General features: G+C 46.7%; 1 protein-coding gene across 1 annotated transcript in view; it reads left to right on the forward strand.

Annotated features, from left to right (window-relative positions):
* Positions 1-23138, forward strand: part of LOC311361386 (PH domain leucine-rich repeat protein phosphatase 1-like) — a 53736-nt gene that overhangs the window by 12792 nt on the left and 17806 nt on the right. Inside the window, 3 exon segments of the mRNA XM_084481551.1 lie at positions 13986-14182; positions 17891-18016; positions 19464-19612. Of these exon segments, the coding sequence (XP_084337677.1) occupies positions 13986-14182; positions 17891-18016; positions 19464-19612 (472 nt within the window).

Genomic DNA, 23138 nt, shown 5'->3' on the forward strand with positions numbered 1-23138 from the left:
GTCTGGGGGTGATGATGGTGCCCAAGTGCTTCAGAAAACAATACCTCTCTACGCATATGACCCTCTATCTGTCTGCGTATGAGTACCTGCGTATGACTCTTTCTATAAGTAGCCACCCACGTATCTCCATTTCTCCCTCTCTTCTCTCTCTCTCTCTCTCTCTCTCTCTCTCTCTCTCTCTCTCTCTCTCTCTCTCTATGGAAAACAATACGATCCAATGTGGGGGAGCTCTACTCTGGGTTCAGCTCCCTGTGTGTGTGCACGTGTGTGTGTGTGTGTGCGTGTGCGTGTGCGTGTGCGTGTATGTGTGTATGGCCTGGGCCACTCACCGCCCCGCCAGGTGACAGAATGCAGAGGCTGATTCGACATCGCGGCGGAGGCACTGACGAGGGAAGCGTGCCCTCCACGCGACTTATTAACACCGCGTTCCTCCTCCGTGAGCGCACCTCAGCCACTGTTTACATGCTATGTTTTGTTTTTGTGTTGCTGACACTGCACTGCTCACTGCTTCAGCTCACTTCCCCCCTCCCCCCCCCAGCCCCCTTACCTTCTGGGAAATAGAATATGTTTATCAAACTTCCTTTTTTATTGTGTTCTGGGTGTAAAAAATAATCCTGGCGATGTGATACTTGAAAGTTGGCTATAGTTGTGCTTGTCATCCTCTGACAAGAGTATAGCAATCAGTACGTTACCTGTGTTTGTACAACCTTCCTCCAGGCCCCAAACACGATGTGAGCGTACGATATGGGAGGAAGAGAGCCACAGAGAGGGAGCTTGGGAGGGAGAGGGGTCGTCATGAATTTAAAAAACCCAAGCAGAAAGAGGTTTGCTTTACATCCCTGCATGTGTAGGTGTATGCGTATGTGTGTGTATGTGGGCGCGTGCGTGTGCGTGCGTGTGCGTGTGTGTGTGTGTGTGCGTGTGTGTGTGTGCAGGGTGTTGGTGCACCAAGGACGGTGACACTGAAGGCAACAGCATGCATAATTCATGAGCGAGTCGGTGCCTCCCTCTGACGGGGGGCGGCGGTGACCTGTGGATGTCAACACCGTCTCCGTGAGGCGGGGGAAGCCATGGCACCAGGGAGGCTGAGGACACAGGAAGCCGGCAAACGTTCTGCTCTCAGAGAACAGGCAGGCAGAGGTGTTTACCAATTTGAAAATTCTAGATGATACATCAGCTTATAAGTGGGTACCTTTGATGAGCCCATTCATTCATGTTACACCTTGTTGTCCATGTGGATATTCTAATGAATCCCTATGCTTGCAACTTTTCAATTATAGATTTAAACACAAATTATGAGAGACAGAGAGAGGAGAGTCACGGATAGAGAGATGCCACTTAGAGGGGTGTCTCTATACGATACAGAGAGCAGACTGAAGCTGACACGGCCCTCCTCCCTGCTGTGGATCCAGAGAGAGAGAAAATATGAATAATTGTTTAATAAATCAAATCATACTGATTGCCTACTGGTACCAGTATGTAGGTTATTGCACCAGGAAATGTTCCACTGTGTTTATATGCGGTGGTAAAACTTCAAGGGCAGTTGGCTGCTTGCGCTTCCTCCCTCTGTCACTGCATGTACCAGCGTGCATTGCCCATACAGAGCTTGTTTTCATGGGAAAAACAGACGCTACTGTGGTTATCCCTCAAGGTCCGAATTCTGGGCTAACTGGTTTCTGATTGGCGGTGGCCCTTTTAAACGACACACTATTATCAAATGTTGGTTCATTCCATTGATGACTGAATCCTATGAAAGCTGTGCACCGCACATTGTGGGACGCTGTTCATGGTGGCATTGTTGAAAGCTGCGTACACACCAATGGGTATTTGTGGAGGATCTTGCTCCAGTTGAATTGCCTTTGTCTGTTACTTGGCTCACACACTGCAGCAGCAGGTATATTGAATAGAGGTTGAATATTAGACTCTGCCCCCGGACACTGCCTGCGAGCAGAGATAAGGAAAACAAACTCATCTCACAGGGCTGTTGGCAGTGGAGGATAGACTGGTGTTGTCTTAAGGTAATGGGTGTCCACAGTGGAAAGTAGTGTGACTATTCACTAAGACATCCGCTTGCCATGCTGACGGGACTTTTCCATTTCACTGGGTATTTGTATTGGATTCAAACAGAAGTTTTTATCCGTTGAGGTGTGTTGTGACAGCAGATTTTGTCACGTGCAGAACCCTTGGCTCAGGTCCGGACTCATCGACACAACCCGTTCTCATAGCCTTGACCCGTGTGTGTGTGTGTGTGTGTGTGTGTGTGTGTGTGTGTCTGACTGTGTGTAGGTGCATGAGAAACTGAAACTGAACAAACTGAAACTGCCAGTCACAGTCCCTCCATTCCCGCCAGTGTATGGAGGGACTGTGTGCTCTGCCCCTCACGCTAGAGCACCAGCCCACAGTAAAGCGTGAGGGTTTGGACTCCTCTCACCTCTCTCTGAGTGGAGCTAGCGCTCGGCGCTCTGATGTTATTGTGTAATTGCTCAGCCTCGCGTAGCCTGCACCCTTTTTTTGCATAGTGACAAAGGGAAATGGTGCCCGAATTCAAATAGATGGACGATAACGCTGTCGGCAACGCAATCTTTAAACGTGCACTTAGTTTTTTAAGGATGAAGCGTAGAGCGGGCCGTGGCAGGCTATTATTTCCAGGAATCCTTGCGCAAGCAGGAAATGGTGTTTTAAAGGGCAACAGGAAGTCAACTTTATTTGTATAGGCCTTTAATCACGTTTACAAGTTTTTGAAAGGGCCCACACAGGCCCACCTGTGGTGGTGTTGGAGGACACAACCACTGATCTTTAACCCTGGATGTTCCTGGAAAGTAAATAGATTCCTATATGTGGTATCTCTAGTATCTTTCTTTTGCGTCATCTTGACGCTTGACGCATACTTGCCACACTCAAATCTCTTGAAACTTCAGAGAAGGATTGAAGCACGAGAAAAGAAGAAGCTCAAAAAGGAAGCAAATAAGAAAATGATGTGTCACTATTGGAGCGCTGCCAGCGATACAATACAGTCAATCACTGTAACTCCCTCTCCATTTGTGGATCAGCCTAAATGTTAGAATTACTGAAGGCATCCCATTATACCACATTGATTCAGCTATTTCAAAATGCCAATGCTTGCAACAAATATCACGCAGAAGAAAAAGGTGAAAAGCTTGTGACACTGACAATGGCAGCTTAAAATCCGCCTGCCTCTCTACTTTTTTCCTAATTCCCTTTGTCAGAATACCTTTTTGAAGGCAGTAGTATCTATAAATGGATTGAAATGGTACTGCTGAGCCGCGTGTGGGTGTGACGATTGTTGTAGAGGAGCATTTGTTCCGCTGAACTTCCTGTTTGCGTAGATGGCAAAGAATAGGATTTCAATGAGTCTAGCCTAAACGTGATTGGCCCATTGATTAAAAAAAAGAAAGAAAGAATTGTATGCAGATGCCAGCTGAATTGTGGTTTAATTTCCTTTTAAAATGTCCGTCTTGGGATATTTGATCCATACCATGCAGCCTCACTGTCTCTTCCAATTGATCTTATCTATGTATTGACCCCTCCAGCGCCCTTAGAATCCTTACTATGTTTGCATTCTCTTAGCCAGGTCTTCCATCATATTTTTTTTAGCACTCACCAGACGCCTATTGCACTCGTTATCACTCTCCCTCTTCTTTCTCTGCAATTTATTCCCCCATTCCTTGGTCCCAGAGCACTCACACTCCAACCCTAAGCAAGACACAAATATATGTTTTTCAGCCACAAACGTTTTTAATAATTCAAATGGGTTCCCGTTCCTTCGACCAAGATTTAGATCCACATTGCATGTTCAATTTAATTGAAGTACTACACTGTCGCACAATTCTCTCTCTCTCTCTATCTCTCTCTCTCTCTCTCTCTCTCTCTCTCTCTCTCTCTCTCTCTCTCTCTCTCTCTCTCTCTCTCTCTCTCTCTCTCTCTCTCTCTCTCTCTCTCTCTCTCTCTCTCTCTCGCATTCTTTCTCTTGTTCTCTAGCTCTCCTTTTCTGAAGCTCACACGCATAGAGAAGTACTCACGTGTGCAGTTACATTTCATGAATAAACACGCAGAAACACTTTGTTCACAGACAACGTGAGCATGCACGCACACACACAAAACAACACAATTGCACAAACGCAGGCTGAAAACAATGCCCAGAGCAGTGCGTGTGAGTGTGTGTTCAAGTGTGTATTGATGTATGCACGTGTGTGTGTGTGTGTGTGTGTGTGTGTGTGTGTGTGTGTGTGTGTGAGTGCATGTGTGTGTGTGTGTGTGTGTGTGTGTGTGTGTGTGTGTGTGTGTGTGTGTGTGTGTGTGTGTGTGTGTGTGTGTGTGTGTGTGTGCGCTCATGCATGCGCTAACGCAATCGCACACATTCCCAGGCGGTGTCCCTGTTGATCAGAGGGCTCGTGTTTCCAATGTAAGGTTTCGTAACGCACACGGGTTACATAACCGCGGCAGGAGTAGGCAGAGAGTGGGGAGGGGCGCACATCCATCTACGTCAACATCACAGCCGCCCACTCGCACAGGGGAATCACATGGGAAAATCCTCTCCTACGCACATGGATGGGTCCTAGCACCTGTGACCCCATAAGCCTTCGCACACACAACTCACAATGCACCTATATCGATCATCCGATCTCTCACACACACACGCGCACACACACACACACACACACACACACACACACACACACACACACACACACACACACACACACACACACACACTGTATTTAAGTCATCTTGTTAAATCATGTGAAAGGCGGTTAGCTGTTGCACAGCATTATTTAATCACCCTGTGCTTCCCTTTTCTTAAATCAATAATCAAAAGTGATTTTATTGCTCCCGTGTCATGCGTTATATATATTATTTATATTCCCCCAGGAATTATAAATATTATTTTGAGTTTACCCCCCTATACACGTTTAGACCAGATTAGGATGGACTGCAGTGGCACCTATGTTATCTGGCACCATGTTCAGACATCTCGTATCCGTATAAAGCAAGTGATTTCCTGCTGAATACGCAATAACCTGTGTGTGTGTGTGTGTGTGTGTGTGAGAGCGCTGTGTCCCCTGTGTCTCTCCCTTGCTCGTGTGCCACAGTAGACAGCAATGTAGTTGGACTTTTCGCCTCGACTTTATACAGCAAGATACAGCAAGAGGATTATGCAATTTACAGTCCTCCTTTTGGAAGCCAGAGACGAAAGAAATCCAATACAGTGGAAATTGTGGTACACTTGCACACACTTTCTGTTACGCAACGAGAGCTGGCTATGTCCTGGTTTGTGGTCAGGGTCTCATATGTGTTCACGCTACGCTGATAATGAGGTTATAAGCTCCACCTGAAATGGGCCACGGCGATGACATTCCCAACGGTCCTTCTGGTTGTGTTCATTCACGCCCCTATTTATAGTAGCATGTTTGCATTGTCTTTATCGCTCAAGGCATGTGAACGTCGGGTGTGAACAGGGTGATGGGAAGCCATGAGAAGAATGCACGTGTGTGGCTACACAGTGTGTGTGCGTTTGCGGGCATGCATTACACCACGTGTGCCGGCTCTAATGAAAGCTGACCGCTGTGCATAAGGTACAATCATAAGTAGAATCTGAGTCCAAGCAAAGGACTCTTCAGCCTTTACAAGGGTCTTCACAACCCCTCCTCCTTCCCCCCTGTCCTCCTCCTTCCCATCAATCCACATCCCGACACTGCCCCTACAGGCGTCGGATGGTCGTTGCGACGGCGTAACGAACGGGTTGAACAATGCCACCTGTAATGGTTCTGCTGATGGCCACTCTGCTTGAGCTACACCCAGGGTATCAGTTAATGGGAAAATATATTGGCTTCGCTCTGACCTCATTTAGATTCACAACATGTTCCCGCCTGCTTCACCGGGGGGAATGTGATTTTCTTCTGGTGTATCCTGCGTGTGCGGTTGTGCAGTGTGTGCGTCTCCACTGTGTCTCGTGTCCTTCTCCAAGGCAGCCCAAACAGAGATGAGTTATTATTGGAATGGCGGTTACATCCATCAAACTATTAATTATCCACTTTAGGCCCTCTCATGGTCACCTCTGCCACGCCACGGCTACGTGCCACCTGTCAGCCCACGCATGTGCACGCACACACACACGCAGGACACATTCATTCGCTCAGACACGATGTACATTCACCCACTCACACACAAGACACATTCACTCACTCACACACAAAACACATTCACTGACTCACACACAAGTTACATGCACTCGCTCACACACGACACATTCACTCAATCACACACATTCACTCACTTACACACAAGACACATTAACACAAACATACATACACACACACACACACACACACACACAGAGGATGTAATTAATGTGTGTGTGAATGTGTGAATTCTTAATTTCCTTTCCACCCTCATCATTCGCTGAAGAAAATCCACACCTTTTGCGGCTGACAACGCGCAGGAGCGGTGGCAAGATGATGGATTTTCCTTGTTATCCTTTCATCCTTCCTTCTGACACCCAGCAGTGACATTCAAGCCAGATAGTGAACCATCTTGCTGTAATGGCCTCTCTGCACATCCTTCTCTCCTTGGCGCTGTTTGTGTGTCTAACCGTGATCATTGTTAATCATTGTCTTCCCCATGAGAGCGGTCCTTCTGAGAAGATTAAACCTGGATTAGCTCACCCACCCCTCTTACATACCCCCCAGCACCCCAACCATCCTCTCACCACAAAAGAGGACAACATGGCACCCCGACACTGGCTTTTTCTCTCAATCGTACTTCAATGCAGGGCTATTGCCGAGGGCTTTTATGGGCACACACTTAAACACACACGCATCTGTGAGCTCAAGGCACAAAGGCAAATGTTTACACAGTCCTCCGTGTATTTAAACACTTTTTGCCTGCCGAAAAGACGACTGCAACGTGCATCTGCATCAGCACCAGCATCAGCCCCGGAAAGATCTCTCCGTCACCCCTCACACCCTCCAAACCATCTCTCCCAGGACCCTTATTTATGTGAGAGCATCTGGGAAATTTTAAAGAGAGTGTTTAGGGGATTAAGATGCTACTAATTAAGGATCAGGCCTTTCACAAGCTGTGAAAGTGTGGATTCCGGGAGCCCTTGAGACCCTGGCGAAAATCTCTGTGCCTAATGCCTAATTCCCCCACCGCCTTCCTCCTTAATGTGCGATGCCATTTTAGCGCTGGTGCACACACACTCACACAGGCGGTTCTGGAACGGTAGTGTAGGGGGGGGGACACAACAGCATGTCAGTGGGGGTGATTGCGTTGCCACGGCGATGCCGGGAGCAGCTCGCGGCTCACAGTTTACCGTCGCCCGCTGCGGTCCTCTGTGACACTTTTCATCCTCCTCCTCCTCCTCCTCCTCCCCAGGGGCCTGTCAGTGTTTCTACCTGAGCGGACAGATGCCCCGACGTGCCCTGTCACTTAGGCCACAGTGTGTGGGCGCTCACACACACACCATCTGGAGGCACGTGGAGTGAAGTGGAGGGATGGGGGGGGGGGGTGCGTGCGGGGTACGCTGAGAGAAAGATGAATTAAAGTTGATGCGGACAAAGGCGGTCTTCTGGCCTTTCGCAAGATATGGCTCTGACACAATGACATTTGAAGGAAAATATGGTGTGTGTGTGTGTGTGTGTGTGTGTGGGGGGGGTGTCTTTGTGTGTGTGTGTGTGTGTGTGTGGCCCTGGGCCTTGCACTCCTCACAGAGGACACACACACACACACCTGACCAGATTCACTCTTGCATGCATTTCTTGAGGTGTCTGTGTGTATGTGTACGTGTGTATGGGTGTGTGGTTGTACGTATGCATTTTCACAGTTTGTGTGCATGTCATTTTGTGTGTGTGTGTGTGTGTGTGTTTGTGTGTGGGGGGGTTGGGGGGGGGATTGTCCCATCGCCTTGCTCTCCTCACTGATAAACCACACAAACCTGACCATATTCACTTTAGCATGCACTTCTTGCTTGTGTGTGTGTGTGTGTGTGTGTGTGTGTGTGTGTGTGTGTGTGTGTGTGTGTGTGTGTGTGTGTGTGTGTGTGTGTGTGTGTGTGAGGTTTGTGTGTGTTTGTATGTGATTCTGCCTATCGTTGCCTGTTCATGTCACCGTGTGTGTGTCTGCGTGTGTGTGTTGGGTGCTAATGCAGTATGTATGTGTGTGTGTGTTAATGTGTATGTGTGTGACTGTGTGAGTGCGTTTGCGTGTGTGTATTAGGTGCATGTCGCAGTGTGTGTGCGTGTCAGTGTGTGTGCGTGTATGTGTGTGTGTCAATGTATGTGTGTGTGTGTCAGTGTGTGTGTTTGCGTAGATTTTACGCAGAAGGACAGTAGGGCTATTTATGTCTCAGAGTAACAGCTGGCCTTCCTCCCGCTCTTCCCTGACTCACATAGACCTCCTCTTCGGTTCCCTTTTCGTCTTATTTTTTATTGCGCTTTTCTCTTTGTCAGTTATTGTTCCAGCGACAGACGTGCTCTTGATTCAATTATATCTCGTAGCACTCTGCTGATGTGACCGATCTAATAAGGACTGCTCACTCTGGCCCCATTTCAAAAGTAGTTGGTGGGAAGAACAGCCACACTGCGTGAGCCGAAAGATGATATCGCATGGGGAATGTGGAGAGAGCCCTGCAGACATGTCACCCCGTAAGTCAAAACTGTCACCGTTTAACACAGAGCTGTATTCCCTAACTGACATGCAGTTACTAGGGTCACAGATAACATGAGTCTGTGTTTGCCTGTGTGTCTGCCAGTGCACATGTGTGTGTGTGTGTGTGTGTGTGTGTGTGTGTGTGTGTGTGTGTGTGTGTGTGTGTGTGTGTGTGTGTGTGTGTGTGTGTGTGTGTGTGTGTGTGTGTGAGGTCGTTGTGTGGGCGGGCGTGTGCATGGGTGCTTTATCCTTCTGCCATGCCTTATGTGGGTCATCAGCATCCTAAGGTGCAGGGGGCGGTGGTGTGGTGATGTGAGGTTACTTGCAGCAAGGCTGTCCGATTAACAAGGGAAGTGGCCTTGTTCTCACGGATGGAATAAGACCAAAAGGTTGTGTGCTGAATATGCTTTCTTTGTGGTTTGCATTTGCAGCAACAGGGTTGAGTGGATGAGAGGGAAGCTGCTTTGTGATTGGTGGGTGGGTGGCCATCAGGCAGGTTGATTAAAAAACAATGCTGCTTTGTGATTGGTCTGTTAGTTGGAAGCTTTCTCTTGGTGCAGGGTTTAAAATACTTATTGACGTGCCCGAAATACTTTAATCTCCTATATATGTTGAGCAGTGGCTATCCTCTATCTATGAAAATATTATGCATGTTTTATCCTAAGGATAACTCAAACGTATGAAAATGCATTGCATTAGCTCCCTTCCATGACCCTATAGATATGACTTCATATTGTCTAACAATGACATTATACCTCAGTTACTACACACAAGCAATCTGTACTACACACACACAGTGCACACTCAAACACACACAAATTACATCACAATTTGTATCCGACGAACCACTGTCGCCTGGATATGGCTGATGGAGATGGATATGGCAATTAAATTGACGTTCGCCATTCAGAGTAGTGCAACATTTCACACTAGGAGGATGGATGTCTGCCCTGGTGGATGTGAGTGGACTGTGTATTGTGTAACATGGTACAAAGAGTGGAATGCATCGATTAATTCATTCATGAGGAATCTTGAGCAGAACAGGTTACACTAGTTCTGTGAGGTCAAGTCATCTGCAGAAGATCCTCTGCTTCTGTACCAGGGTTAAAATCCTATTGACAAACACATAACTGATTAGATGTTCCAGCCTTGCAGTACAACAGTTTCCATGATAAACTCTCTTCTTTATAGAGTTGCGTTTGTTAATCGGCTAGGTTTAAAACACAAAGCACCTCGCCATATGTCAGGGTCTCATTGATATTATTATTATTCATGCTGTGTGAGACTTGAGCTAAATGCGAAACAGGACTTATAGTGCCTTGCATGTGTGGGTGGGTAATGTGTGTGTCTGTGTGTGTGTGTGTGTGTGTTTGTGCGTGGGAGAGAGGGGTTAGAAAGGAAATCTTCTCTCTGAAGCTACATGTAACAACAAAGTCCTGCTTGTCTCTCCAACAGACTTGGACTTGTCTAATGTTTATGTATACTGTCAGAGCTAGGAGTAGACATAAGCCTGGGTCATCATTATTGTGAGGGAGCTGTCTTCCCACCCATCCCAGCTCCGGCCGCCCCAACTCCCCAGCCCACCCTCAAAACACACACACCTCCCCCACTCACTTGGCTAGATATTCCTAGCCTTTTGTAAACAGGACACTCACGTGGGGATTCCCCTGCCCCCTGCCACTATACTTCCTCTGCGCAGCGTTTCAATTGGCTCCTGCCTCTCTTGCCGCCGGTGCCTCGCCTCTGACTCTTTGGCATGTCTAAAACATCCCAACGCCCGTCATTGTGGAGAGTGCTACAAAAGAAGCCCCGTCACTCCAGTGAGTGTGCATTGTTCTACTTTTACGGAAAGTCTACTGTGGAGTTTTGTTTGACTCCATCAGTATGCTATACAGGGGAGATGGTAGTCATACAGGGAGAGATGTGAGTCAGACTGGGGGAGATGGTAGTCAGACTGGGCGAGATGGTAGTCAGACTGGGGGAGATGGTAGTCAGACTGGGCGAGATGTTAGTCCATCAGCATACTTTACAGGGTGTATAGTAGTCTATCATCATACTTTACAGGTGGAGATGGTAGTCTTACAGGGGGAGATGGTAGTCATACAGGGGGAGATGGTAGTCTTACAGGGGGAGATGGAGGTCTTACAGGGGGAGATGGAGGTCTTACTGGGGGAGATGGAGGTCTTACAGGGGGAGATGGAGGTCTTACAGGGGGAGATGGTAGTCATACAGGGGGAGATGGAGGTCTTACAGGGGAGATGGAGGTCTTACAGGGGAGATGGAGGTCTTACAGGGGGAGATGGAGGTCTTACAGGGGGGGATGGAGGTCTTACAGGGGGAGATGGAGGTCTTACAGGGGAGATGGAGGTCTTACAGGGGGAGATGGAGGTTGTACAGGGGGAGATGGAGGTCTTACAGGGGGGGATGGAGGTTGTACAGGGGGAGATGGAGGTTGTACAGGGGGGGATGGTGGTCTTACAGGGGGAGATGGAGGTCTTACAGGGGGAGATGGAGGTCTTACAGGGGGAGATGGAGGTTGTACAGGGGGAGATGGAGGTTGTACAGGGGGAGATGGAGGTCTTGCAGGGGGGGATGGAGGTCTTACAGGGGAGATGGAGGTCTTACAGGGGGAGATGGAGGTCTTACAGGGGGGGATGGAGGTCTTACAGGGGAGATGGAGGTCTTACAGGGGGAGATGGAGGTTGTACAGGGGGAGATGGAGGTTGTACAGGGGGAGATGGAGGTCTTACAGGGGGGGATGGAGGTTGTACAGGGGGAGATGGAGGTTGTACAGGGGGGGATGGAGGTCTTACAGGGGGAGATGGAGGTCTTACAGGGGGAGATGGAGGTTGTACATGGGGGGATGGAGGTCTTACAGGGGGAGATGGAGGTTGTACAGGGGGGGATGGTAGTCCATCAACATACAGGGACAGTTGGTGAGCGCAAACGGAGCTGCTTGATCACTGTCACTCCCTGCTACCAAACTGTGTGTGTGTGTGTGTGTGTGTGTGTGTGTGTGTGTGTGTGTGTGTGTGTGTGTGTGTGTGTGTGTGTGTGTGTGTGTGTGTGTGTGTGTGTGTGTGTGGCCCAAAAAAGTAAAATGTGTAAAAATAATATGCGTCCTTGGAGTTATTCCTGTGCGTGGGCATGTAAGCTTGTTCAGACAAAAGCCTTAAAATAGCACAACAGTATGCCGATGTGATGTATTGAGGTTAAAAGCTAGTGAATTATTTGTCGTATGCAACACGCTCCTGCGCTGGATCATTGAAACGTGCACGTTGTGTACTGTGCTGTGCTGTATGGTGCTGCCTTTGCTGTTTCATCCAAGAGGACGACTCAAACTCGCTCTTTAACCTGCAGCCTTCAGCCATCCACATCAAAATGCTTTACTTTGCGACATATAATCAGCACTTTTTCGGGTTGTGGGTTATTGATCAAACTCTTAAGTAGCCAATTGATTTACGTTCACCAGAAGAAGAAAACAACGGGAAACAAACAAAACTCTCACTGATAACGTTGACCAAAACAAAAAAGCAGATCATTACCGAGCCCAAACAACCAGGCTTATAATGAAAGGTCCCTATTTGTCATGCTTACTCAGAATGCATTACGCATTTCTACTGCCACTGATAAACATCACAAGCTACAGGGAAACATGCACGTAGACGCTTGAAAAAACTCTCTCACACAATGTGCCCTCCATCCAGAAGGGCAGCTGAGCCAGCCCTCACATGTACTGTACTCGGGCCGGAACTGTGTTCCGCCACGCGAGTCATGTCGTCTGAAGGCTAGGCTGGCAACAAGGTTGTTCCTTTTCCTTTCCTTTTCCTAAAGTCGGCAAATGTGAAAAGGACCTTAGCTAAATTATTCAGAGCTGTGTGAGAGCATGTTGGAGCGTGCACTTACACTGCTTACCCTACTGACTACGCCATTCACACCAGCACGCAGAGTGCAAGAGAGTTGGAATGGAAAATAAAGAGCCAATTTCAGAGGGATGAGGCTCATTGAGAGTATAACACGGTACGCACAAGTCTCTCTGTCTCTCTCTCTCTCTCTCTCCAACCTTCTCTATCACTGTGTGTGTGTGTGTGTGTGTGTGTGTCTCTCTCTCTCTCTCTACCTCTCCCTCTTTCTCTCTCTCACTGTCTCTCTCTCTCTCACTGTCTCTTTCGCTTTTCTCTCTCTCTCTTTCTCTCTCTTACTGTCTCTCTCGCTTTGCTCTCTCTGTTTCTCTCCGGCAATCTGTTGCCTGGAAAATAAAAAAGATTGTAGTGAGAGAGATGGAAGGGTTGAGCCAGAGAACGTCTGGACCCGCCAGCCAAAAAACCCCAAAATAAACGATGTAGTTAGCATAGCAAAAATAAGACCAACAGGAAGTCAGAGAGACTTACGGAGCACGATAGACTGGGGTTGGTGACGGGGGCGAGGCTTGCAGCGGGTAGGGGTGTGGCAAGAGGGGTAGGCAGTGCCAGGGAGATGGAGACATATAATTAGACACAGAACGAGATAAGATCGAACCAGGGGACGGGCCTCTGGGAGAGCCGGTCTGTTGGGCAGGTTGGGCCGGCTCCTCGGAGATATGACCTCGGCGTCATAAAGGGAGCAACAATAGAAGAATGGCATTCACAAATGGTACAACAAAAAAATGGTACAACAAAAAGAAATTGCAAATCACTCACTCAAGAAATGAATGAACGATGGATGCAATGGAAATAATGTCACTGCTGCGCGTGCAGAAAGGCATTTTCGCATCCACACAGTTGAAAGGCCTAGTTCCGAGCAGCAATAAATGATCTACTTGAGCTATTCACAGGCATGTACGGACAAAGTAGGCCATCAGAGGCATTGTGCTGGCTGTGTTTGGATGGGGTGCCAACACAGCACAGCGTTACCCAGCACTCCCTCTACTGCAGACCACAGAAGTTCTGTTCCTCATTTAACTCCACAGACCAAGTTAATGGTTAACCTAATGGCCGTGGAAATCAGGTTGTCTTATATTGCTTTGTATGCCTGCGCTTCATGTTGTGGTTGATGTTGTGTCACGCGCACGCACACACATACACATACACATACACACACACGCACGCACGCACGCACGAACGATCACAAACACACACACACACACAAACTAAGTGGTTAGATTGCCTTTTTTTATTTGTTAAAGCTAATGCCTCTCTTGGGACGTGTTAATGTCTTCTTGTCGATTCCAATGTCAAAAAAATAAAAGAAACCTTGACACCCAAACCCCGAAAACAAGCGTTGAGCTGAGCAGGCGTGTCCTAACCCCTCCTCCCTCCTTGTGTTTGTGTGTTTTCCAGGTAAGCCCCAGAGCATCGAGTGCTCTGAGCGCGTGCAGCTGTCGGGAACGTACAACGTGCGCAAGGGGAAGCTCCAGCTCCCGGTGAACCGCTGGACCCGGCGGCAGGTCATCCTCTGCGGCACCTGCCTCATCGTCTCCTCCGTCAAGGAGAGCCAGACGGGCAAGATGCACATCCTGCCCCTCATAGGGGGAAAGGTACGGGGGGGATGTCCTGGTTCAACACAAACGTTTAAAGGTGCTGTAGGTAAGGTTTAAGATGACAGCGGGAAGAGGGCGATATTTTTAGACCGAACTACTCGAGAAACCTCTCCTCCCGCTCAGCTCCTGAGTGTTCCTTTAGAGCATCTGTGGTTGGCAGGCAGGATGGACTCCCAGAATCAATCACTGAGGGGATGCCCTGATTGGTCAGAATTGAGCAGGGAGCGGTCTAAAATCGGAATTGGCTCATAGGGAGGCTGGCACAGTCAGCTCCATATTCTCACAGCTCATTCCACTCACTTATAGCAGACAGATGGCTGTGCCTTTTCAAATAAGTTACATTCAAATAATAGCTTTTATCTTTTACCGATGCCCCTTTAATGAGCACACAACCAAGGCTGAGTTATTTTTCAGGGAACATTATCTAAAAAACATCGTAACATAACAGTGGAAGACATAAGTCATGACAGACGACACTGACCCAACCTTAACCACATAGAGAGCAGTGTAGTGTGGGAATGATCCGGATGGAAGAAGGTGTTGTTATGGGTCTGTATTGCAGTGGGGAAGAAGCTGTTTTTGACGCAGGATGTTGGGGTAGACGTAAAACAGGATGTACGGGCGGATGCTAGAGGTTTAAGAAATGTTTTATTTACGTTATAATCGTGATTCTTATCTTATCTATGATTCTGAATCGATTCAGAGGCACCACATTCTCTTATACACACTTATTCCTGCTTTCATGCCATCATTTGCCACAGTGTCTTTCTCATGAGGCAGACGACCGGAGTAAATCACACCCCTATACACTGAATAGAGAATCCATTTTTAATCGAATTGTGACCTCAAGATTCAAAATCGAATTGAATTGTAAAATGTGTAAAAAAAGAAAGATTGACACCCATAGTGGATTTCGGCACGTATCTTCTTCCGGAGTGAAGCCAGGGGAAGAGGTGCATTGATTGAAAACAGTGAATCTGAATCAATGCGCTACCAGTCCCGCCTTATCTTCAGTGGGGGTAAGCAACATCCGCATTATATGACCAATAATGGTACAGCCTGGTTTATTCCTTAAATATATTCTGTCTGTTAGTAATAGTGTCTATATTTAACATTCATTATTGGTGTCATGTCCAATAAGCAGCCATATTCACTGGTCTTAGCCACTTCCATAGTTTGGAGCAGTTTGCTCCCAATCCTGTTTTAATGCTGGACTGCTCTAATCCATTTCTGTGTCCTGCTTTGGAATTTGCTCTTTTCAGCAGACTGTTAAGGAGCCTAGCCACAGCCATTAACGACTTTTTCAGCATTTATTGCTTTATGGCCCTGTATAGCGGCAAGGCCACTGAGCAATCTGTAAGGGTTGTCCAGAAAATGTCCTTCCAATTCGTCTGGCTGACACAATGGATGCACCATAGTTCACTCCACTGTTCACACACACACACACACACACACACACACACACACACACACACACACACACACAACACAAACACACACACACATCCAGACAATATTTCCATGTGTCTTTGTGTGCACATATGTACCGCCTGTTACAGTTTTTCACAATTGCTTAAACACATTTCCTGATAGACCCCCTCACCTTCTCAAAACCCTAAACACTAATTTCAAAACTCATACACAAAATGCAAAATCCTACACTTCTTTTGTAAAATAACACTTTGCCCTCAAAACAGTGTTAACTCTTCACTAAATGGTATTTTTTTTCAAATGACAAACACATATACATCATATGAGTATGCATTTCTAATCATCCATTGAACACTGGTGTGCAGAATGGAAAACACTATAGTATGAATGGGAAACACTATATGAATGCTTCATCAATATAATTATGCTTTTGCATGTTCAGTGTTACACTGTCACCTGTTGGGTGTAAAATATTACCATATAATGTTTTTACGTATACTCAAATAGAAAACAACACACAATACTTTACAGTAACAACAAATACTGTATTTGTTTCCAAAATGTACAGTCTACTGTAAATCACAGCAAACAGGATGAAATGATGGAGATAACAGAAAATATGCAATACTGTAAACAAAACATCTGAATGAATGAATGAATGAATGAATGAATGAACAAATGAATGCATTTTTATTGGTGGTAACCAAAGGGTAGGGGCAGAAGCTTCAGCTTATATCAAGCCCCCCCCTTCTCACATTTTTAAGAGTAACAAACAAATGTCATACAGTGTGTTTGCATATATATGCATACACTTACCTACATACATACATACATACATACATACATACATACATACATACATACATACACACCTACACATACCCATAAGGGTCAATACTTATATCCAGTACATTTCCACCATAAGATGGATAAAATCCTAAAAAATGATGATAACCATAATGAGAATAACAATGTTCATCATCATCACCATTATCAACATTCTTATAGAGTGATACTACTCAATGTCTGTACTTTAGTGTCATGTCTTTCTTCTGTGACCCTTCTATAGCAAATTGCAGATTGCTAATTAGATTAGAAGTTTAGAAATGTGATTGGCAGTGTGTTCTGTGTGAACACCAAGAGAGGGAATTCAGGAAGAGTGTGCAAGATATAGAGAATTGTGTGCTGTGTTTTGAAAAATGTGTGGTTTAGAATGGGAATCTGAGTCTAAAGCAGAAAATGTGCTTGGAGTTCAGCAGAATTGGTTTTGCAGTTGGTACATGAGTTTGTGTTCTGTTTGAAAAGCACTTTGCAGCAATACATTCAGTGTGTGTGTCTGTGTGTGTGTGTGTGTGTGTGTGTGATTAGCATATTAACTGTGCACACATGCATCTGTTACCTGACACATGACCTTATGTACACCATGCATCTTGTGTGTCTTATGCAAATGAGGACATGGACCATAATACACAAATCACACCAAATTCTAACATTGCTGTCAATTTAATAGATTGCCCTTTAAAAAATACACTTAAATATAAGCAGAATTTGTTTTTTGGCACAGACATATTGACAGATGTTCACACACATAAAACCGTCTAGCGTCTCATAAAACAATCCAAAGGCAATACAAATATGAAAAGGAATAAAAAGTTAATGAGCAAATCAATAGTGGTCCCTAAGCTAATAGAAGTGCAATCGTGTGAGACCACACTGGCATTTTGTTCTCTTTCCACAAAATGTTGTAGTCAAAGTGAGACAGGGAAAGGTTCAGGGCAAGACTCACAGCATTTAAAATGTAGAATTCATGGTGCTGACTGCACTTTAAATGAAAGATGTCCCCTCATAAATATGATTTTGTTCCCTTGCAATTCCCAGAGGACAATCATTTTGGACTGGTGGTAAACAGAGCAGAGCTTCAAAGATACTCAAGGCCTTCATTCTGTTGTGAATCCTGTACAGATCGACTCAGCTACTGCTGATAACCTACTGTTAGCCTACTGTTGACCTTCTGATAGTCAATGATAGCCTACTGATAGCCTTCTGTTGGCCTATGGCTAGCCTTATGATAGGCTACTGTTAGCCTTATGATAGCATAAAGTTTGAACTGGATAGCCTGCCGATAGCTTGCAGTTGGTCCACTGTTTCCTGAATGTGTGCTGGTTTCACCTCTTTACAAGATGCAGTCAACAATCCATTGTGTTCTCTTCTGCCCCCCGGCTTTGTCTCTACTGAGTCAACGTATTGCGTTTACATGATGACTTGTGTTCACAGGTGGAGGAGGTGAAGAAGCACAGCCACTGCCTCGCATTCAGCTCGGCCGGCCCTCAGAGTCAGACCTACTACGTCAGCTTCGACAGCTTCACCGAACACCTACGCTGGCACCGCCACGCCGCCAAGGTGAGAGAGAGAGTCTGTGTTCACAAATGAGAGGGAGAGAGAGAGAGAGAGAGAGACATAGGGCGATGGTGAGAGAGAGAGATGGTGGTAGTGAGAGAGAGACAGCGACAGTGAGAGAGAGGGTGATGGTGATCACCTGCTTTGGCAATGTCAATTGTTTATTTCTAATGCAAATAAAGCTTTTTGAATTTAATTTAATTGAGAGAGAGAGAGAGGGCCATGGTGAGAGAGAGACATGGTGGTAGTGAGAGAGAGACAGCGACAGTGGGAGAGAGGGCGATGGTGATCACCTGCTTTGGCAATGTCAATTGTTTATTTCTAATGCAAATAAAGCTTTTTGAATTTAATTTAATTGAGAGAGAGAGAGAGAGGGGGCCATGGTGAGAGAGAGAGATGGTGGTAGTGAGAGAGAGACAGCGATAGTGAGAGAGAGAGGGCCATTGTGAGAGAGAGAGGGCCATGGTGAGAGAGAGAGGGCCATGGTGACAGAGGGAGAGAGAGAGAGAGAGAGACAGCGATAGTAAGAGAGAGGGCGATGGAGAGAGAGAGAGAAAGTGAGAGAGAGAGAGAGTGACCCCTTAAGCATTGGTTAGCTCTGCTCTCGATTCAGTTCAAGTGTATGATAACATGCATGGCTGCTTCTGAACTAAAAATACACACCTACTACTGCTCTGACGCTCGTCAGACCCACCGGTGAGTGAACGCATGTGACAGCAAATCTGTAATATATCGTCACTATGTAAAATAAAACACAGCAGATTTATGAAATGATATGAAGGTCCAACTGAAAAACACAATGGTGCATTTGTATATATATAAATATAAATATATCTATAATATATATATATATATATACATATGTATATATAGATGAACCCAAGTGGGCCATAGGCAGGAAAAAGCAATTTTTCTCCATTGTGTTGGGGACGTTAGTGTCAGTGGGGCCCTGGGGTCTCCCCAGAATAGACGCAGGGAGTGCAGGGACCAGCAGCACTCTCCTCCAGCTACCGCCGCTCCGCTAAATGTCACGTTAGTGTACGTGAAGGCACTTAGTGACCCCGGCCGCTTGAGCCTCTCCAAGGTGGATTAATTAGGAGTGCTGCAGGTGAACTGTGGAAAAAAGTCCTGTGACAGAGGCAGACGAAACGTGTGTGTGTGTGTGTGTGTGTGTGTGTGTGTGTGTGTGTGTGTGTGTGTGTGTGTGTGTGTGTGTGTGTGTGTGTGTGTGTGTGTGTGTGTGTGTGTGTGTGTGTGTGTGTGTGTGTGAGACGAGGTCAGCCTGTCTTGACTTACTCCTCGTGACTCTTTAATCCACACACACACACATAACACGCATTAAGACCAGTTAGGTCTGCCAGCAGTAGCGCTAATCCCATTTAAAGGTTTCGAGGTTTCCCATCTCACTTTGCTCTCTCTCTCTCTCTGCCTCTCTCTCGCCCCTATCTAGATGGTGTCCCAGAGGATAAACTCTGTGGACCTGTCCGGCTGCAGCCTGGAGCAGGTTCCCCCCAACCTGTTCTACAGCCACGACCTCACCCACCTCAACCTCAAACACAACTTCCTGCCGGCGGACCACCGGTTGCAGCATCTGCAGAGGTATCCACCACCATTCCCCACATGCTGTTGGGAATGAAAGAAGGCGTCATGGGGGTCTAGAGATAACAATTGATGGTCCACTCAATGGGTAAAGGCATGGGACTAAACCGTCACCAAACCCACACCGTTCTGAGAGCATTTGCCCTCGCCACAAATGTCAACAATGGCAATATAAGAGGTGTCAGTAGTACGGATGTGTGTACAAAGAAAACTGTGTTTACAAACAATCTTATCCTGAAGACCAAAGTGCTGCTGCTAGGCCTGCAGAATCGGCACAACAGAGTGACTTTATTATATTGGTTGCGGATGTTTTAGCGAAGCCAGGAGAGACGGTTTGATCACCGAGACCGGCATGGTCTTTTACAAACCTGCACTAATTTACTAACTACAATTGCATTTGGTTGTATTCCCACTGGAGCCAACCATGCAGAGAAATGTATGGATTCCATTTGTATGGACGCTTTGAATAAAAGCCTTCACTAAATGGCATACATTCAATAGCCTGTACTTTAAGTGTGCGTGAAATCAGCCCGTTTCCTAACTACAGAGTCAGACAAGAGAAGGGGTTTGTGTGTGTGTGTGTGTCTGTGTGTGTGTAATAAGAGAGAGGAAATCCATTCTATGAATCCGTTGGTAAATGGACTGCCTTTATGGAGGGCTTCTGATACCACTACAACCACTCAGAGGAGCGCTTTCACAGCTCATGTCTCACATCCTCCCACGCAACACACTCACACATTCACACGCCGTCAACACCATCTCTCTGGGTGCAGCTAGGGGGGACTGTCTCTTTGCCCAAGGATACCTGAATGGATCGCCTCCTTGGGGATCGAACCCCTGGGGTCTTCCATACGGGAGACAACCCACACCAGGTCGTGAGGAGGAAATAATCTGGCCTGAAACCACACCAGACACAGAGGAAGATTAAGAAGAATATGATGATGATGAGGATTCTGATTAGGGCCAAATTAGGGCTTATCTGTCATTTCCTTACCACCCGCTCTGACGGAGCTCTTGACTAAAGCATGGGCTAACGAGACCTCATAAATCCTGAGGCAGCCATTTCATTGGCCGCCTCTGGAGAACCAAACAAACCTGTGGTTAGCGATGCACTCGCTGTGGCAGTATTTAAATTGATTCAATTTGACTGTGATTTCACATGATTGAACAACACTTAGCATTGCTCAAGCCCTGGGAGACTTCAGTTTTGGCCTTGCCAGTACATGCTGCCTACGTGGTCCAGGAGTAGATCCTCCGACAGACAGACCTCAGAGTGGTCTAGGACTGGTGCCATGGTCACGCAGTGCCTAACAAGAGCGGGCCAGGCCATCCCAGACTAGGCTCCGTGGCTCCAGTGTCTGGGCAGAGCCCCGAGCGCTACACAGGTCTGCAGGGAAGCTTTTAATATGCCTGGCCTCCGATGAACACACACACACGACCGCACACGCACACACACACACACACACACACACACACACACACACACACACACACAGTACATATTCACTCACACATACACATACACACACACACACACACACACACACACTCTTTCGCTCTCACTCTCTTGCTCTCTTGCTCTCGGTCTCTCTCTGGGCACCATCTGGTCTATGCTTATCATGCTTGCAGATTAAATCCCAGAGCCAAGACATGCGTGCACGTGTGTGTGTGTGTGTGTGTGTGTGTGTGCGTTTGCAATGCACACTAGTGCACAATCCTGTCTCAGCCTCTTTCTCAAGATTCTTGCTCAAAGGTTATGCTGAATTTAACTTTGCCCTTTGTTAATGTTGCACGAGTGTGATTCTGTGTGATAGCGATGCTTCTACAATGTGCGGTGTGTGCGTGTCTGTGTGTGTGTGCGTGTGAGAGACGGCTGTGTGTGACTAAGTGAAAGTGTCTGCAGGCTACGTATTTGGGGTCAGTGCTTTACAGAATCACGGTGCATTGGCTTGGTCTTCTTATCTTGAGGGAGCATGTGTGTGTCCTATACATCTATGTCTCTGCTTGTGCGTGTGTGTGTGTGTGTTTGTGTGTGTGGGGATGTTCTGTCTCCATCCAAATGCTTTGGAAGAGGCCACAAGGTCAGGATGTGACAAGGTCCAAGCCTCCGCGCTGCTAATCCACAGAGTAATTACCAACATGAATAGAGAGCCCCAGATACACAAGACAAGCCTCCGTAGCTCTGAGTGTGAGTGGCTGACAGGACCCCTGCTGGTCGGATGAGTTAGCATTCAAATATACGACGCATGCCTGGCATGCCGGTCTCATCTCTATTTGGCCCTAATGTTGAGGAGCAGTGCTGTGCGCGATGATCTAGTGTTGCTGTTTACAAGGGGGGACTCGACAACTTTTAAATTGCAACCCGTTTCTCAAGTTGTCAGCCCTGTTCTGCTAAACCTTGAGTCAATATTTCTGTCCAGTTTTATTTTTATTTTTTGCTTGTGTTCAGAGTTTGCTTTTATGAGTTGGTCCGAACACATTCTGGTCATGAAACTTTGAAGGGTGTTATTGACTAGTATTCAAATATGCATGGTGCGTAGTTTAATTTTTTCAGAGTTATTGAGCCTTGATGGTCATGTATTAGTACTAGCATACAGAATGGAATGTGTTTGATTTTCCAACTCAAACAAAAAAGATTTCTCTCTCTCTTACTCTTTCTCTTTCTCTCTCTCTCTCTCTCTCTCTCTCTCTCTCTCTCTCTCTCTCTCTCTCTCTCTCTCTCTCTCTCTCTCTCTCTCTCTCCCTCTGTATTTTCCCCCTTTATCTCTCCGAGCAGATATTAACTTGCGGCTGATGTGCCAATCAGATACAGATAATCAGTGCTCTGGGATTCCAGCCCTGTCCTCTGGCACAAGGCTACCTACCCAGAATGCACCACTCCATGACAGAGGTCACTGACCACTGTGGAGGGAAGAACTCGTGATCCATCCTATGCCTGTAGCCAATTGGACCTTTGGTTCAAAAGAGGCGAAAATACAGCAGGAGGGTGGAAGAATGGAGAGCGTGAGACAGAGGTCGTAGTGGGGAGAGTGAAGGTCGCCGGAGATTGAAAGAAAGCGGGAAGGAAAGGAAGCACAAGTGAATGGATTCATTCATTCATCAAAGTCAAAGTAGAGTAAATAAGGAAACTCTAGGACAGGGCTTCACTGATGAAACAAAAGAGAACGCTGTCAACCCTCTCTGAACTCCTCAGCTGAAACGACCCGCTCACTTGATTTAATTGGCCCTTATGTTTGCATTGTCAATCTCTTCTATCTTTCTTCGTCTATTACACTGCCTTATTGTTTGTGTGTGTTTGTGTGTGAATGTTTGCCCATAAACACATCTATTGTGTGTGTTTGTGTGTGTGTTCGTGTGTATGTGTGTGTGTGTGTGTGTGTGTGTGTGTGTGTGCGCACACATACACAACGCCCTCGTCAAATCAGGGGAGGGTTCACGAAAGCTGCAGACTTAAAAAGTCGATGTGAAGCTTTGACCTTGATGCTTAAACACACACACTGAAACCTCGCCTCATTATCAGGCTGTG

The sequence above is a fragment of the Micromesistius poutassou genome (assembly GCF_964030765.1).
Source record: "Micromesistius poutassou genome assembly, chromosome: 16".
In the NCBI taxonomy this organism is placed as follows: domain Eukaryota; kingdom Metazoa; phylum Chordata; class Actinopteri; order Gadiformes; family Gadidae; genus Micromesistius; species Micromesistius poutassou.